The 18,148-nt window shown below is 42.0% G+C and overlaps 2 protein-coding genes and 1 non-coding gene across 3 annotated transcripts in view; all 3 read left to right on the top strand.

Annotated features, from left to right (window-relative positions):
* Positions 1 to 5,065, top strand: part of rin2a (Ras and Rab interactor 2a) — a 66,875-nt gene extending 61,810 nt beyond the window's left edge. The window contains exons 9-12 of the mRNA XM_014154583.2: positions 1,678 to 1,986; positions 2,100 to 2,231; positions 2,422 to 2,585; positions 2,684 to 5,065. Coding sequence (XP_014010058.1) covers positions 1,678 to 1,986; positions 2,100 to 2,231; positions 2,422 to 2,585; positions 2,684 to 3,154 — 1,076 coding nt within the window. The 3' untranslated portion in view covers positions 3,155 to 5,065. The remainder of the gene's footprint in view (positions 1 to 1,677; positions 1,987 to 2,099; positions 2,232 to 2,421; positions 2,586 to 2,683) is intronic.
* A 4,701-nt stretch (positions 5,066 to 9,766) lies between these two features.
* LOC106576971 (lathosterol oxidase) lies at positions 9,767 to 12,423 on the top strand. The gene is made up of 4 exons (XM_014154582.2): positions 9,767 to 10,068; positions 10,330 to 10,462; positions 10,558 to 10,658; positions 11,156 to 12,423. Exons 1-4 carry the CDS (start codon positions 9,859 to 9,861, stop codon positions 11,597 to 11,599), a joined length of 888 nt encoding a protein of 295 aa, XP_014010057.1. The 5' UTR covers positions 9,767 to 9,858; the 3' UTR covers positions 11,600 to 12,423.
* On the top strand, positions 10,874 to 11,010 carry LOC123728857 (small nucleolar RNA SNORA57). Its single transcript, XR_006760629.1, has one exon. It is a non-coding gene; the product is annotated as a small nucleolar RNA SNORA57 (small nucleolar RNA).
* Positions 12,424 to 18,148: the final 5,725 nt, after the last annotated feature.

Below are 18,148 nucleotides of genomic sequence, written 5' to 3'. Positions count from 1 at the left end.
TCTCCTGGCTCAAAGTTGAGGAACGATTGACTTTGTCACTATTGGTCATTGTGCGAGGTGTTGATGTGTTGAAGATATTGAGCTGTCTGTTCAAGCAGTTGTCACACAGTTCGGACACTCTTCGGTATCACATGACATGCAACCAGAGGTCTCCCAAGTCCAGAACAGAGGCTGGGAAACACACAGTATTAAATAGTCTAAATGGAACTCTGCCACCCCAGTCTACTCAAGCTAGCAATAAAACCAGATAACAAAAACTGATAAAAGAACACTCTACGGCACGACAGGGACTGTGAAGAGAAACACCAACATTTTTATGCATTGTATTATGTATGTGACACGCGGTTGGGGTACGACTGATGTGGTCGTCTCGCCTGGCTATCTTAAGATGAATGCTCTAGCTGTGGGTCACTCTGGATGGGAGTGTCAGCTGAATGGCTAAATTGTAATGTAAATGAAGTGCTATGTGTGTGATACGTGGTTGGGGTACGACTGAACAAAAAATCTAAACCTAACATGTAACAATTTCAGCGATTTGACCGAGTTACAGTTCATATAATGAAATCAGTCAATTGAAATAAATTCATTAGGCCCTAATCTATGGCTTTCACATGACTGGGCAGGGGCACACCCATGGGTGGGCCTGGGAGAGCATAGGCCACCCATAGAGAAGGGCTTTATTACAGACAGAAATACTCCTGAATTTCATCAGCTGTCCGGGTGGCTGGTCTCAAACGATCCCGCAGGTGAAAAATCTGGATGTGGAGGTCCTGGGCTGGCGTGGTTACACGTGGTTATGAGGCCGGTTGGACGTACTGCCAAATTCTCTAAAATGACATTGGTAGAGAAATGAACATTCAATTCTCTGGCAACAGCTCTGGTGGACATTCCTGCAGTCAGCATGCCAATTGCACGCTCCCTCAAAACGTGAGACCTCACGCATTGTGTTGCGTGAAATGAACTTTTATTGTCCCCAGCACAATGATCGTGTTGTTTAATCAGCTTCTTGATATGCCACACCTGTCAGGTGGATGGATTATCTTGGTAAAGGAGAAATGCTCACTAACAGGGATTTTAAACACATTTGAGCACAACATTTTAGAGAAATAAGCTTTTTGTGCATTTTTTATTTCAGCTCATTAAACATGGGACCAACTATTTACATGTTGCACTTATGTTTTTGTTCAGTAAATATGTATTTTATTTGTGTAGTTTCCTGTTTGGACCCCAGGAAGAGTAGCCTCGAAAGCAGCTAATCTGACACAGGAGAAAGGAAAGAAAGAAAAGTGGGTCGGGACAATGTGGGAACGGGTTGAAAATTCACTGTTGGAAGAAGCTGTTCCTCAGTCTGCAGATGTCTTCAGTATAATCCTGCTGAGTTTGCCCCATTCAACTGCACAGTCAGCTCTCTCTCTCTCTGCCTTATTCAGCTCTGTGGTTAGACTCCCACTCTGCATTCATCCTGTATGTATTATGATATCATGGTTCCTATTAGTCGGTCTCTTTGAGAGTGCTTGTAAAACCTGAGGTCTGCATAATGTCTTGATGATATGGATTGAATCCTACTCCTACTACTACCAGGAATCTATTAAGACTTCCTGCAATGAATTCATACAGAGTGGATGGTGCCTATCAGTATTTGCTGTCAAAATAATAGTATTTCTCTCCCCCAAACAGACTATGTCCTAGAGAAGGCCATGCATAAGATTGTCCTGAAGCCCCTGAAAGGTGTGGTGGGAGTGGCCCTCCAGGAGTTCCAGGTCCGCAGCGGGGCATGGCAGGAGCTTAAGGAGAACCTCTCATTGGCCAAGGTCCGGCAGCCCCAGGAAATGGGCGTGACCGACGCACTCCCTCCGGATCCAGTCGCCATAGAGAAGATCCGGCACAAGTTTCACACTATGTGTAAACTCTACTCCCCTGAGAAGAAGGTGACCATGCTGCTGCGTGTGTGTAAACTCATCTATACCATCATGGAGGACAACTCAGGTACATCGTGTACAGACACATGCATAAACAAGACCAATTACTTATGTATAGACACACACAAACACATCGACTCTTTCTAATTGTAGTGTTGTGTGTGTGTGTGTGTGTCTCAGGTCGTCTGTACGGGGCAGATGACTTCCTGCCCATGCTGACCTATGTGTTGGCCCAGTGTGACATGCCTCAACTAGATAATGAGATCCTCTACATGATGGAGCTCCTGGACCCCTCTCTGCTCAATGGAGAAGGTACAGCACACACACATCTGCTTTATGTGTACTGTATGTCCTTCCTAATCTTCCCTCTCTTTTATTGTAGATCGTAATGTTCAAGTAAACTCAACTATATCTTGTGTCAATCATTGACCGCTGTTACAGCAGTGTCAGACTGCAGAGATGTTTGACCCCCCCCCTCTCTCTCTCTCCTGTGTTGTTCCAGGTGGATACTACCTGACCAGTGCGTACGGAGCCATGTCCCTCATTAGGAACTTCCAAGAGGAGCAAGCAGCTCGTGTACTCAGCTCTGAAACACGCAACACACTCCACCAGTGGCACCGTCGCCGCACCACCCAGCGCACTGCGCCCTCTGTAGACGACTTTCAGGTAACACACACATATACACACACACAAACTGAATTCTTAACTCTTAGTCTCTTTGACTAAATGCATCTAAACAACCCTATCTTTTTCATTTACCTCAGAACTACCTGCGAGTGGCGCTCCAGGAGCTGGACAGCGGCTGCACGGCCAAAACCCTGCAGGTGCAGCCCTACGCCACCACAGAGGAAGTCTGCCAGATCTGTGCCTACAAATTCAAAGTTCCCGACTCTGAGAATTACGCTCTGTTCCTACTCACTGAGGGCTCGAGCCAGCAGCTAGCCCCCGACACATACCCCCAGAAGATCAAAGCTGAGCTCCACAGTCGACCCCAGGCCGCACCTTTTCACTTCGTCTTCCGTCGCGTGGCTAACCTCAATGAACTGGACGTGACCTCTCTTGACCCCCAGTCCATCCTCAATGACGTCACCCTTACCACAGACTCTGAGCCCAATCGCAATGATGTAGCCTTAACCCCTCCGGACCCCCAGCCCAACTTCAACCTGGGTCTCAGTCCCAGTCTCAGCCTCAGTCTACCCCCCAACCAGCAAAATGGCAACTCCATATCTATCTGAGGCTGCAGGGCTGGAAACCCCCCATCTGGACATTCTTTCTGTAACCCAACAAAACTGATCTGAGCTGTGTTTAACTGGATTGAACTGGGCCTAACTGGGTTAAGCTGAACCATGCTGAGTTTAGCCAAAACAAACTTCCCCTTTTGGTGAATCTTTTGTCTAGCAGGGCGTCCTCAAAGCGGAAAGGTTTGTCTAAGTACAGGAGGAAAGGAGAGGAAGAGGGAAGGAAATGCGACAGATGGGGTTATTTTGCAGCTCTATTTGTGAACCTTTGGGACATGGCACTCAAGGAGCACACGTGAGCGCAAACGCCACTCACATTAAGGATGGATAAAGGCTTTGAAATAGTCTTGTTACAGACACAGACAGACCGTCTATACGGTCATACTGCAAAAGTGTCTGGAAGTTCAGATTTGGGGTCAGTTTTTGGTTTGTAACTCCTAGTGGTGAAGCGAAGGATAAGTTGAGGGAAAGCTGATCTCAGATCTGTGGATAGGGGTAACTTTTGTCTGCAATGGTTCCATCTAGTGATGTACTCGTTCTGTCCATTCACTTTTTCTTCAGACAGAAAATAGCCTTTATAGCAAATATACAGCAATTACTTTATCTGGGTGATAGCCTACATCTATTATGAATTACTTGTTGCAGTTGCTGGTAAAATTGCAGGATGTGTGTTTTTATGGAATATTGTTTTATCATTGCATGTTCTTTTCTTTGTTAAATGTTAGAAGCAGGCATGTCTGCCAGTGACGAAATAATGAACGTCCTTAATGTTTATGATTATCCAGGAGATATGATACTGTACTTCCCTCATAGCTAATCCTTAGTTAATAGAGGTCATCGCTGCCATAGTGATTGTGTGATATATGATTGACTGGCTTGGTCTACAGAACCGGCGTCAAATCCCAGACAAGGTCATGAAATATTGTACTACTGACAAATATTAAAAGTAGGCCTAAATTGCCTTATGAAATTTGGTGTGTCAATTCTCAAGCTGGTCTGAGATTATGCACACACACACACACACACAAATGCACACTTGTGTGTGTTTTGGCTCTTGGCTGGTAAGATTTTGAGTATTAGGTATGAGGGCATGAGAGAGATTTGCAAGGATGCAGATTTGAGAAAAAATAAGGAACCTGCACACTGCTCTTGCTAGGGTATCACTGCTCTTTTTTAAGCTTTGACAAAGGCCTTGAGGTCGATACGTAAAGCTTAATAAAGAGCAGTGATACTAGCAAGAGCAGCGTGCAGGTTTCTTTTTCAATTGTTACCATGCACCTGCAACAAAGATGGCTAAGATGTGCGAGTGCCTTTTGAATTTTGAAGAACACAGGTTTAAAAGACGGGAGAGCGAAAAGAATGAGATGTGAAGTAGAACTGAATCATTAATAAAATACAGGCTCTAATGTTTCGTTAACTGAACACAAATCATGTTAAAACAAATTGCTTTCTATTAATGTATCAGTACTTCAATGTTTGCATTTTGAAATGTAGAGTTGGGCATTGCTGGTGCTGGAGAACGATAACAGAAAAGTGAAATGGTAGATGTGATTGAGGAAAGGTTGAGTAGGCAATAGCATTATTGTTAAACACTATAGCTTATAATGTTAGTTAAATATATTGAAATATGTTAAACTTTTTGGGGACTTAGGTGTTATCCTGTTTTGAATTTACTTATACTGTAATACAATTGCTACTCTAACAAGATATTTTAAATGATACACATTTTTTGTATTTATATGTATCTGTGCTGGGATTTTTCACAGATTGCAATATAACAGATATGGAAAAAGCAGTCTTCCAAGATCAACAAGAAATTTACTTATGTTCCTATGCTAAAGACTCTGTACGTATCATTGAATGATATTATTTTGCACTCAATAAATTTCGGTCATGAATTTGACTGCATATGTGTGTGTGTGTGTGTGTTTGCCACTGAAGGGGCCACTTTCCTCCATCCTTGGCCAACAAATTCACCTACTGGGATTTACCTACCCCCGTAGGAAATGGTACACTCATCTGCAGTGGAGGCATACAGTCTTGTGTGTGAACTTTAATTGCTATTCCTAAAAGTGTTCAGTAGGACTGATTCAAAAGAAAAGTGTAGTTACAGTATTTAATGCTGGCTTGGTCGTTTAGGGTCAGCATCAGTTTCGAGCAAATAGGCTATTTAGAATTAAATGTAATTTGACATTTCTATTTTTATGATGATTTTCCAATTTTTTAAAATTTGAATGACCTCAACCAAACTTCCTCAAAGTTGTGATCTGATTTTATTTTTGACAGGAAATTAAGAATATCATGTGCCTACATTGCCATCCGGTGGATTAACTTGTCTCTTTCCTTTTCAAGTTCCATTCTGTTGTACAGTGTTTTCAGGCTCTATGTGGTAGCCAAAATTCAACTTGAAGTGGCAGGGTGGTGGAACATAGTTGGCTCCCAGCAGACTTTGTTGACATTCTGGTGGGTGGAATTCTTTCTTTGTGTTATATGCTGCACAGTAGTGGAAAAAGTACCCGATTTGTCATATGAGTAGAAGTAAAGATACCTTAACAGAAAATGACAAGTAAAAGTGAGTCACCCTGTAAAATACCCCTTGAGTAAAAGTATGTTTTTGGTTTTAAATATACTTAAGTAGCAAAAGTAAATGGAATTGCTAAAATGTACTTTAGTATCATAAGTAAAAATTATTTCACATTACTTATGTTAAGCAAACAGGACCCCACCATTTTCTTGTTTATTTATGGATAGCCAGGGGCACACTCCAACACTCAGACATAATTTACAAACTAAGCATTTGTTTTTAGTGAATCCGCTAGATCAGAAGCTAGGGATGACTAGGGATGTTCTCTTTCTAAGTGCGTGAATTGGACCATTTTCCTGTCCTGCTAGGCATTCAAAATGTAATGAGTACTTTTGGGTGTGTGAAGTAAAAATGTAAATGGTGAAGTACAGATACCCCAAAAAACTACTTAAGTAGTACTTTAAAGTATTTTTACTGAAGTACTTTTCACCACTGATGCTGTAGAGAACTCCCACTGCCAGTGGTGCTGTCTCTCTATTCATCTCACTCCACCCATCCTCAGATGGTGCCAGAGAGACTGGGGTTCATTAACCTGCCCCTCGAAATCCCAGTGACCTCTGTGACCAGGTCACTGATAGGTTGCTAGGATCAGGTTTCTAGGGGGCTGGACACCTGCCAGTCTCTCCAAGTGGACATGTTTGAGGGAGTGCATGGACAGAAGTGAGTGGTACTATTTTAACTGGCTTTGTTGTAAACATGCTCAGGAGCAGTCTCATATTTATAAAGTCCTTTGCTTAGAGATTGCTCTAGTTTGCTATTCACTGTTTATGGGGCAACACAGTCAAAAATGAGATTTTCCTGTTTTAAAGGATTTTTCCACACACTAGCTAGGTTTCCATCCAATTTGCAACAGATTTTCATGTGAATATTCTAAAATCTGTATAAAACTCTGCATAAATGTGACTTCCCACCAGAGATGTTTCCATCTAATTGATTTGTTGCTGATTGAAGGCTGTGCATGATGACGTAGTGCACATACTTTTGCAGTTAAATTCCCATGTACCGAATAAAAAAAATACAAGTTAAATGAATTTCCCTCGCATTTTCAATTCTACTTATGATTTTGTCACAAAAAATTTGTTACATAGTGAATGTGCCCTCTGCGCCCCTCTCTTGATTCTACACATTTTGCCATGAGGCATAGAGAAAATGTTGCCGTTTTAAAGCAAGTTTGCTGCATTTTGACACATTTTGCCACGGCGGAGAGAAGAATTTGTAATTTTATGACCCATTTCATGCAATTCTACTCATTTTGCCATGGGGTAGAGAGAAAAATCTTCAGAGCATGCGCAGACCAGCTGGCTGGTGTGTTTACGGACATATTCAACCGGCCCCTATCCCAGTCTGCTGACCACACATGCTTCCAGATGGCCATCATTGTTCCTGTACTAAGAAGGCAAAGATAACTGAACTAAATGACAATCACCCCATAGCACTCACTTCTGTCATCATGAAGTGCTTTGAGAGACTAGTCAAGGATCATATCACCTCCACCCTACCTGTCACCCTAGACCCACTCCAATTTGCTTACCGCCCCAACAGGTCCACAGACGATGCAATTTCCATCACACTGCACACTGCCCTATCCCATCTGGACAAGAGAAATACCTATGTAAGAATACTGTTCATTGACTACAGCTCAGCATTCAACACCATAGTACCCTCCAAGCTCATCATCAAGCTGGAGGCCTGGGTCTCAACCCCACCCTGTGCAATTGGGTCCTGGACTTTCTGACGAGCCGCCCCCAGGTGGTGAAGGTAGGAAACAACATCTCCACAATGCTGACCCTCAACACTGGGGCTCCACAAGGGTGCGTGCTCAGCCCCCTCCTGTACTCCCTGTTCACCCACGACTGCGTGGCCATGCACACCTCCAACTCAATCATCAAGTTTGCAGATGACACAACAGTAGTGGGCTTGATTACCAACAACGATGAGACAGCCTACAGGGAGGAGGTGAGGGCACTCGGAATGTGGTGTCAGGAAATCAACCTCTCACTCAACTTCAACAAAACAAAGGAGATGATCGTGGACTTCAGGAAACAGCAGAGGGAGCAGCCCCCTATCCACATCGAAGGGACAGCAGTGGAGAAGGTGGAAAGTTTTAAGTTCCTCGGCGTACACATCACAGACAAACTGAAATGGTCCACCCACACAGACAGTGTGGTGAAGAAGGCACAATAGCGCCTCTTCAACCTCAGGATGCTGAAGAAATTTGGCTTGTCACCCAAAACTCTGACAAACTTTTACAGATGCACAAACGAGAGCATCCTGTCAGGCTGTATCACAGCCTGGTACGGTAACTGCACAACGCATCACCGGGGGCAAACTACCTGCCCTCCATGACACCTACAGCACCCGATGTCACAGGAAGGCCAAAAAGATCATCAAGGATAACAACCACCCGAGCCACTGCCTGTTCACACCGCTATCATCCAGAAGGCGAGGTCAGTACAGGTGCATCAAAGCTGAGACCGAGAGACTGAAAAACAGCTTCTATCTCAAGGCCATCAGACTGCTAAACAGCAATCACTAACTCAGAGAGGCTGCTGCCTACATAGAGACTCATATCACTGGCCACTTTTAATAACTGGATCACTAGTCACTTTAAACAATGCCACTTTAAATAATGCCACTTTAATAATGTTTACATATCTTACATTACTCATATGTATACTGTATTTTATACCATCTATCGCACCTTGCCTATGCCGCTCGGCTATTGCTCATCCATATATTCATATGTACCTATTCTCATTCACTCCTTTAGATTTGTGTGTATTAGGTACTTGTTGGAGAATTGTTAGATTACTTGTTAGATATTTCTGCACTGTCGGAACTAGAAGCACAAGAATTTCGCTACACTCGCATTAACATCGGCTAACCATGTGTATGTGACCAATACGATTTGATTTGAATTCTACACATTTTGCTGTAGGGTGGAGACAAATGTTTGCAGTTTTTAATATAATATCTGATGATCAATGGGGGGCGCTCAGGTTGGTAATTCAACCATAATTACTACAAGTTTAGACAGTCTAGAAGCAAGCTAACTCACCAATCTATTTTTTTATTTATTTTTGCTGTCATTGAGTGACTGACATAAAAAGAGAAAAACTGCTGATGCACAACTAATTTTCGAAATTGCACATTGTGTATTGTACCTCTCAACAGTAAGTTAGTTTTTCATTATTATTATTGAGCCGTAGGCCGCCGCCAGTTGGCCATCCCTGATGTGGACTAATTCATTAACACTAATGCATTCTATTGGACTGAGACTTCAAAACTAATTTGAAAGATATTAGCTGTATTGCGCAGGTTTGCTAGATCCTACACATTTCTACATGTTGCACTTTTTCTCTAACCGTCTGGAATAGACTACCAAATTAGAGCCTTGGTGTTACATTAAATGAAAAAAGGGATAACATACATCTTCCAAAATGACCGAACATATGGGAGACAGATGCATGCTATCATCTTTCTGGAATACCAAGAATCTACAATGACTAGGCCTGTACCCAGTTAAGCATTCCCATTCCTGGAAAACGTTTGGTGGTGCCAGCATACTTAAAAGATTGCCTTGTAAAAGACTACCTAGCAGTTTACCTCAAGACATTATCAGATGTCACTGCTTTAAAAAGCATTATCAGTAGCATTCCCAAATGTCACTGCTTTAAAAAAAAAGAGCTACATTACTAGGCCCTACCATTTATCATACTGTTATTTACGTTAGTTCTATTACAACACAATACTGTATCTGTATGAATTGATAGTCTATAGATCTAACAGTGACTAGTTGACTACCCACCCTATTCATAAGCCATATCCAGTTTACATGTAATTCTCAAGGAGTCTATTCTACCCACAATTCATTTGTGACATTTTTGTCTGCTACACATGCAAATTCCTAACTTATCAAAACCAGAGCATTCTCTCTGGATAAGCCTTCTCTCTGCCTTTGATAAGTGAGGAATTTGCAGATGTAGTAGAATTGTTTGTCACTTATGATGTGTGGGATGGATTAAATCCTTGAGAGGAGGAGTCTAAGAAGAGTCTTCTAACCGGAGCCTAGAAGGCTTTGCTCAAAGTATTGTTTGTCATCTAGACTGATTCAGACATGGATCTCGTGCTGAACGTTGCCGACCACTATGTCCTCACCCCCTACGTGTACCCGTTGTCGTGGCCCGAGGACACAGCGCTGCGGCAGATCATTAGCCTGTTGGTAGTCACCAACCTGGGGATCACGGTCCTCTACCTGGGCGTTGGCTGGCTGAGCTACCAATTAATCTTTGACCACAACCTCATGAAACATCCACTGTTTCTAAAGGTATGTCCTTCTTTATTATACTCAATACTTGTAGCCTGGTCCCAGATCTTGTTTAATGTCGCAATACCTGTAGGACAGCACAAACTGATCTGGGACCAGGCTACAATAATTGTATGAAGTTGGTCTGCGACAAACAACTTAGGTTTATTAACATACTGTAAGGTTACTACTTGAGAGTTGGCATTTGCTTTTTGTTTATTATTCTTTCTTCCCAAGTGTTCTCTTGATGAAAATTGATCATATATCATTGTTGGTCCTCAGAACCAGGTGTGGCGGGAGATCAGACACGCCATGACCTCGCTACCCATTATTAGTATCCCCACCGTGGCGTTATTTTTCATTGAGGTCAAAGGATACAGTAAGCTCTATGACAACGTGGAAGAATCTTCCACGGGTAAGACAATGCTGCGTTCACTGACGCTCAGACGTTCTGTAATGTTTGTCAAACGGGATTGTCATTTTGATACTAATGGTGGTTTGTTTTTTCAGACTGGCCCTTTGTGCTTTTCAGCATGATTTCCTTTGTGTTATTCACGGATGGGTGCATCTATTGGATTCATCGGTTTCTTCACCACAGGTGTATTTACAAGGTGGGCATTACAAAGTCTTGTTACCAATGGGAATGTGTGGTACTGGGTAGGTCCTTTCACTGTCAATTGGACATGGATTGTTGCTGTAGATGTGATGTTGGAGATGCACAGTATTACAAATCAGTCCACAATGACAGACAAATACTGTATATTAAGTCAACTAATTATCCTACTGAGATTAAGGCAGTAGCTGATTAACAATCAAACCGTTTTTCCCTCCACATCTTGGCATACATGTTGTTGCTAAGTTCTTGTGTATGTAATGTACAGAGGTAGAACAAAGCCAGCGCTATATCTTTGGTACAGTGTGTGTTATCGTCTGCTGGTCCTATCCTCAATAGCTGACACACTTGAATGTGATCAAACACATCCATATACAGTAGGTTTTATGTTTTGTATGTTATCTATTCCTCAGCAAATGTTTTTTTAAATACAGTTCCTTTTTTGAATCCCTTCACTTGAATGGACCATCTCTGTGACATGTTCCCTCCTCTCAGCACTTCCACAAGAAGCATCATGTGCTGAAGATCCCCACGCCGTTCGCCAGCCACGCCTTCCACCCGCTGGACGGCTTCCTGTCGAGCCTGCCCTATCACGTCTACCCCTTCCTCTTCCCCCTGCACAAGGTGCTCTACCTGGCCCTCTACATCTTCGTCAACATCTGGACCGTGTCCATCCACGACGGCAACTACCGTATGCCCGGTCCACTGCAGGAGGTGTTCAACGGGGCGGCCCACCACACGGACCACCACCTCTTCTTCAACGTCAACTACGGCCAGTACTTCACCTTGTGGGACCGCATTGGTGGGTCTTACCAAAACCCCTCGGTTCTCGAAGGGAAGGGTCCCCTTGACTGCATTCGTAGACTGACGGCCGAGGGGAAGATTAGCTCTAATGGGGCTAATGATAATGGAAGTGGTACAAAGAGCAAGGAGGAGTAGTTGGTAGCAGCTAACCAAACTATTCTTTCAGAGAACCTCCCAGGCCATCAAGACCCATGCCTCACTCCATTGTGTGTTCGATAGCCAATGGGTTCTCAGCAAAGCTTTCACTGCCATGTCTGATGAGAAGCATCAGAAGTCTCCCTGCCGCATCCAAGCAGTAAAGTAGCCAGCTGGATAACCTCGGCGTCGCAGGACTTTGCAGAAATTCAGCCAGCTGCGATTGACTCATAGATAGCAAGCTAAACACCATGCTATATGTAATCTGAAAAAAATATAACTAACAAATTTGATAGGGGTAGAATTACAGGTTTTCAGATATAAAAATGATAGTCCTGCTGATGGACTAGCTAATGGTGCTGTCTAGTAGCTAGCTACACATGACATTGTCCTCTCGGTTGTCCTCCACTTTGTCTGTATATGCATTGTGTCCTGCTATCATACTGTATGTCCCAAAAGACAATGATGTACATATGTTTAATCTTGGTTAACCCAGAATGAAAGTCTCACGTAATTGGTCAGCTGCTCGATTAAGTTCTGGGTCCATACGTGTTAAGAGAAGGGATTAAGAGAGCTCCACCCTCTCTTTTTGCAAGTTATGGGCCAAATGCCCCCTCCCCTTCCGAAATTCAAAAGATACTAACACCTGAGAAATCATGATTTGTCCTAATAATCAGTGATGAAAAACCCAAACAACGGAACTACTGCTGCTCGTTATCCCACGCATCCAAATCCTTCCCGACAGATTTTATGGTACAAGTTAATGTTTACATAGAGAGATTAATTTATGTTAAATAAAGCTGAATTGTTGTTGATTGATAGGACTCTTGAGTTGTCGCTGTTATTACTACAAACTTTCTGGTATGGGAGTGCTGTCGGAGTTATTGGAAGTACAGAGTTCCAAATGGGAAGTTTCTCTTGAACGACCCTCCAAATTACTAGTGGGAAACTCTGAGAAATTGTGTTACCTCAGTTGCCAAGTTGTGACATTTAACCACTGACCATTCCCATTTTCAACCAAAACAAATGACAACAAATCAGTTTGACAATTACAAACTTATTGTGGCTTGTTACATTCCCCAGCAAGAAAACCAAATGTCACTCAAACAGAAGGGGGAACTAACAAAGTCACAGACAACAACCGACACAAAACATGTTGGGTTTATAGGAGGCGTTCTGAAAGACACTAACGGGGGTGTCCACTGAAAGTTGCATAGCAACAACAATTGGAACCTAAAAGACTCCCACCATGAGTGCCCACTAAATTTGCCCAACAACAGGCAAGCAAAATTAAAACACACACCAAACTTAAAAGACAGGAAGCAAACCAAAAAGATGCAGTAAAACAAAATCTGTTTTTTTAGAAATCAAATAGGGAGCGCTAACTAACGTTGTTGACGCGCCACTTCTCTCACAACCAAAGTAGCACTGGGACAGCCAATCTTAAATAGCACCTGGGCCAGCGCAGGTGAAACACCTTCCTACGAACGAGACGGCAACCAGCACAGGTGTAAAACATACTGACTAGGTGACACCAAATGATGTGACAGCAATCGGTGCTCCCTAAGAGCTAACAAGCTATACTTGCTAAAGTCCAACCTCAAAACATAAATGGAAAAACAAAAGCCTGTAGATGGTTGAGCATAATTTTGCCAATTCTAAGTCAGCTAGCTAACAGTATTATTATCAACATTAGCTAGCTTATCTAGATAGCTAAAAACGTATTGGTTGAAGAATTGTTCAGACTTTTAAAGCACTTGAACACAATCATGTTGGACTTACAACCTCCTTTTTGGGGAAGTTTCTGCTTTTGCTTTTTGCTTCTGCTATGGTATAATGGTGTTCGCAACAATTAAATGTGCATTCTGCGACCTACTGTGTGGGTGGATAATAAGGATCCCAAAAAACATTTGGGTCAAAATAAATAAAATATCATACAAACTACCAAAATAGAAATTAGCTAAACAAAATCAACCTGCTTTTCTGTAAAAAAAACATATTCTAATCAGTTTCCAACACAGGCTCATAAGCCTCTTGTGAGGGCGGAACATTTCCTAGCAACAAAAGTCCTTGTATTGCTTCTGCTGTGAAGTCTTGGAGCCTCAAAAAACTTCTCTGCTGCAGATATAATGATATCCAGGTTCTTGGACTTGTTAGACACTTGTGCTGTACAATTAATCACTGTGGCTATAAATGCCACACAATCTACTTTCTTCACAATGAGTGTATACAGATCACTCGATTGACTGAAAACACTAGCAACTGGTTGCAATGCATCTACCTCCATATCTTCAAAACTGTTGGAGATCTGCTGCGCAGCCTGATCCTTGACCCCTCAACCTCCTTCACCCTAACAGGGCACTCAAGGAAGTCCGGAGTATGACCACAGTTACAACATTTTCCATTCACAGAATATTCAATATCCTACTTCTCCCGTCTGCAAACATTTGACACGTCACCATATCCTTTACAATTTCCACACTGTAATGGTTTGGACACAATTTCTCCCATCGCATACTGTGCACTGACCACTCCTGGGATTTTCTGACTAAGGTACTCATCATCTATATCCAATACATGTTTCTTCTGACATGGACAATTTTGCCAGATCCAGTGAACGCTTCTTTTGTTCTTCGTCAACACAATTAATCAAAACAAGGCCACTTCTAGTCACCTTGATTGGATCTACCTTTCCCACTGCTTTCTTCACAGTCCTTAATATTACAAATGGATTTCCCAAATGAATCTCCTTGTCCAAAAAAGGCAGCCCAATAAGAAATGCATTAATGGACCGGTCCTTGTCTTCTTTCCACTAGAACTTTTGCTTGTTTTGTTCCATTCTTTGATTTCACTATTTTCCATTCATTATCACTGATAAGAGAATTATCTAATAAAGGTAAATGAATCAATAAACCATGATGAATTATTAGTCATACAGCATGGTTAATGAATAATCAATGTAATGATCAATGTAGGGATCGATTGGTCTGATTAGTTCCAGAAAGTCCAGGAACCACTGGAGAGGGAAAGAAATGTGTGTGTATGCAATTAGTATAGCTACAGAAACAGATGGTCAAGGGAGTCAAACTTCAAAGAGTTCCTAACCTTGAAGGAAAGGAACAGGCTGAGCCAGTGATAAACAGCGTTAGAAGTCAATGGGGGTTGCAGGTCACCAACAGATTGTGTGTAAATGCATGTGCGTAAGTAAGAAAGAACTATATAATGACTGTTTTGTTATCCTGACGCCAGAACGTTCTCATGAATAAAGCTACAGAAACCTTTTGCAGAAAGCTGAGTCCTTGCCTAATTATTTTAACCCATTGTCTTACAAACCTTGGGCATTAGTCAAGGCGAATTGATTATTGATTATTATCATCTAGATATAAAATTCCTTCAACAATCACACACATCACTTGCCGCACTTTCGGATTCAAGCACAGTCGCCTTTTCCTCCCACCCTGGTTTTTCATCCCTCCGACTGGAGCTTTGGCCACCAGAGGCAATTGGTGCACATGTGAAGGTATGACAGTAATCCATTATTTGGTTTATTTTCCCTGGAACTGTTTCCAAGTGCTAACGTTTTCAGCATTTGTTGCATAAATCCCATGCAAGTCATGATACCTAGATTAGCATTTTTCGCTCATTAAGTCCAAGTCATCTGAGTGACGTTTCTGAGCTCCATACTCAATTTAAGATACTTTAGGAGGATTTGGATATGATGCACAAAAAAGGCTAATATAGGTACCATGACTTGCATGGGATTTGTGCCACAAATGCTGCAACAATGGCATTTCAAAACAGTGCCAGTGAAACTAAACCAAAGCATGGAAAGCTGTCATATTTAGACTGCTTACAGGGTAAGGAAACCAATATGTTAATTTGTAATTTGGGTGAACTATCCATTTAAAGTTGACAGTCTGAGGTTAATATAAAGCTGCTGAAGAATAGGCCTAGAAGAGTGGATTTAATGCAGCATTCATGATATCTCAGAACTAGGAAACTCAACAATTTCCAACTTGGAAACTCATTGCAGAAAGACGATACCTGAGTTCCCCAATTGGACAGTATCTGAATCAACCAATATGAAGCTCTATGCAAATAAAGTATGTTCATTTTAACTCAGAAGTTCCGAGTTTCCAACTTGTCATGAATGCAGTGTTATCTTATTTTAGTGTTATTTTACTATAAGCCCATTGAAGATTCTTACTTACAAAGATAATCATTATTTTTAGATGATTTCTTTAACCCGTTTGCTTTACACTGTAATATGAAATAATTCAATTATAATTCTAACAATGTTTAAAATTGCATACATGGCACCGTTTTGTTAAATAGAATTACAATCGGAGTTGTACTTTTTAGGCGTAACTGCACAAGAAAGCTCTTAAAGGGGCAACAAGGTCTTAAAAGGACAATGGCCTTTTCTCAATTAGATTTGCTCACCTCCTGCATCCCCTCTCCATCCTTTCTCACCTACTTTTGAAAAAGGTTGAAAGGTAATCGAGGAGAGGCGGCTTGGAGAGAAATCCATTTCTATTAAATGAGACCCTCCTCCACTCGTGCTTCATCAGGCAAATTATGTTTACACGGGTGGATCCCATAATAAATGTGTACATTTATACAAATTAAGCAAGACATTTTATAGCTAAAACAATAAGTTGCATATTGTTTTTGAACGTATGCCAAACTCTTCCACAGTAGGATACACTTGTGCTTCCTCGCCAAAAGGAGGCCATCAAGCGGCGCCTGAGACAGCGTTTTCCACCACCATCAACAAAAGACCAAATGATGGGAATTTCTTGTGAAAGAATGAATCTATGCCAAGGTGCCTTATAGCTGTTCTGGTGGCCTAGCCCAATATTGGAATAAAGGAGCCTAACGTTACTCCTAGTCCAAGCACTAGCGGTTCTGGGGGGGCAGGGGGGGGGGGGCAGTGCCCCTGTGACAACAATTTGGAACCCCCTTGTGGCCCCCCTAAATGTGGAGTATGAAATCATTTTTACATAACACATTTTTGCTATCGTTCTTTTTTTTACATCCGTTATTAGACAGTGGCAACAATGATGATTATGAACATGGTCTTTTGCCTGCTAATGTCTGCAATGCAGTGAAGAAAACGATATGACAACAATAACGTCTAATGTAACTGGCCCCTCTAACAGTACAACTGGCCCCAGCTTGGCCCCCCCAGTTGAAATGGTCTAGAACCGCCACTGAGTCCAAAGACCTTACATGTTCTGTTTAAAGGGTGAATTGGCCCTGGAAGCCAAAACAGCCAAATACTCCATCTAAATGTGAATCGATACTCAATTGCGGTACAGTTCTAGAAACATGAATCCCTCTACTTTCATATCACATCAAAATAATTTCACAAATGCAAAATACACACTTACTGTTTTAGCACGTTTGTGGCGTCAGTTTTCCGATTACACACAGGTGTTTAGAGACGCAGAAAGTTAATTAGCACAGGTAGTCCACTCTGTCTTCCATCTCTTTTACGTAAACAAGCGCTGTAACATGGAAATATGGCCCTGTGGGAACCCTAGCCCAATAAAGTTGTGTATCAATTTAACCTTTAGTTTTTTCACAATTATTTCTTGCCGATTTGAAAGATAAGTTCCTTATGCTTCCAAAACTGTACCGCAAGCGATGCATGTTAATGTTCTGAACAAAACTCTCCCCTACAGAAGACACCTTCGTCCAATGACTCTTATGTGTAATGTAATGGAACTGAGAGTCATGATCAAGGTACTAATGGTGGCCCAACTCCCTATTAAGACAATATGTTGGTGCTTCCATTATTTCTTCAGTCATCTGTAATAGAAACACACAAAAAACTGTTTTGATAGAATAATATACCTTGATATTCTGAAACCCAAATGTGGGAGCTTGAAATTATTGTAGTGTTCACATAGGCCTACTGTCGGAGTTATCGGAAGCTCCCAGTGGCGATTTTAGCATGTGAATCTTGGTGGGGCAACAAAAACAAATGTGGGATACATGCCAGCAAAGCCACTACACAACACAACACAACACTAAACAATACATTAATTGCACTATAACGGTGACAAACGGAGCCCACAAACTGTTAGGGCCAACATAAAGTTGTGCAGACCGCACCACCCTCTGGACAGTCTTGCGGTTGTGGGCGGTTGTGAACATTGTAGCAGCACAACATGGTACAAATGTTATTGGAGCCTGTGTAGTGATCTGAGTAGACGTTTGAGTAAGACTGAGTATGTTTTGTGTGTGTGTTTTGTTTGTGATTTATAGGGGCTCCTGAGGGGTGCAGTGGTCTAAGGCACTGCATCTCAGTGCTTGAGGTGTCACTACAGACACCCTCTTTCGAATACAGGCTGTGGTGTCCCAATGGAGTCCCATTGGACGGTGCACAATTGGCCCAGCGTCTTCCGGGTTTGGCCGATGTAGGCCATCATTGTAAATAAGAATTTGTTCTTAACTGACTTCCCTAGTTAAATAAAATATTATGTTTTTCAAGCTTCCCCCTTTTTTTGGAGTTAACGCTGCTTAGTTTTCACTCCACCCAAT

Source organism: Salmo salar, chromosome ssa18 (assembly GCF_905237065.1).
Source record: "Salmo salar chromosome ssa18, Ssal_v3.1, whole genome shotgun sequence".
In the NCBI taxonomy this organism is placed as follows: domain Eukaryota; kingdom Metazoa; phylum Chordata; class Actinopteri; order Salmoniformes; family Salmonidae; genus Salmo; species Salmo salar.
The sequence above is the reverse complement of the archived record's forward strand: the minus strand, read 5'-3'. Positions and strand labels throughout refer to the sequence as shown.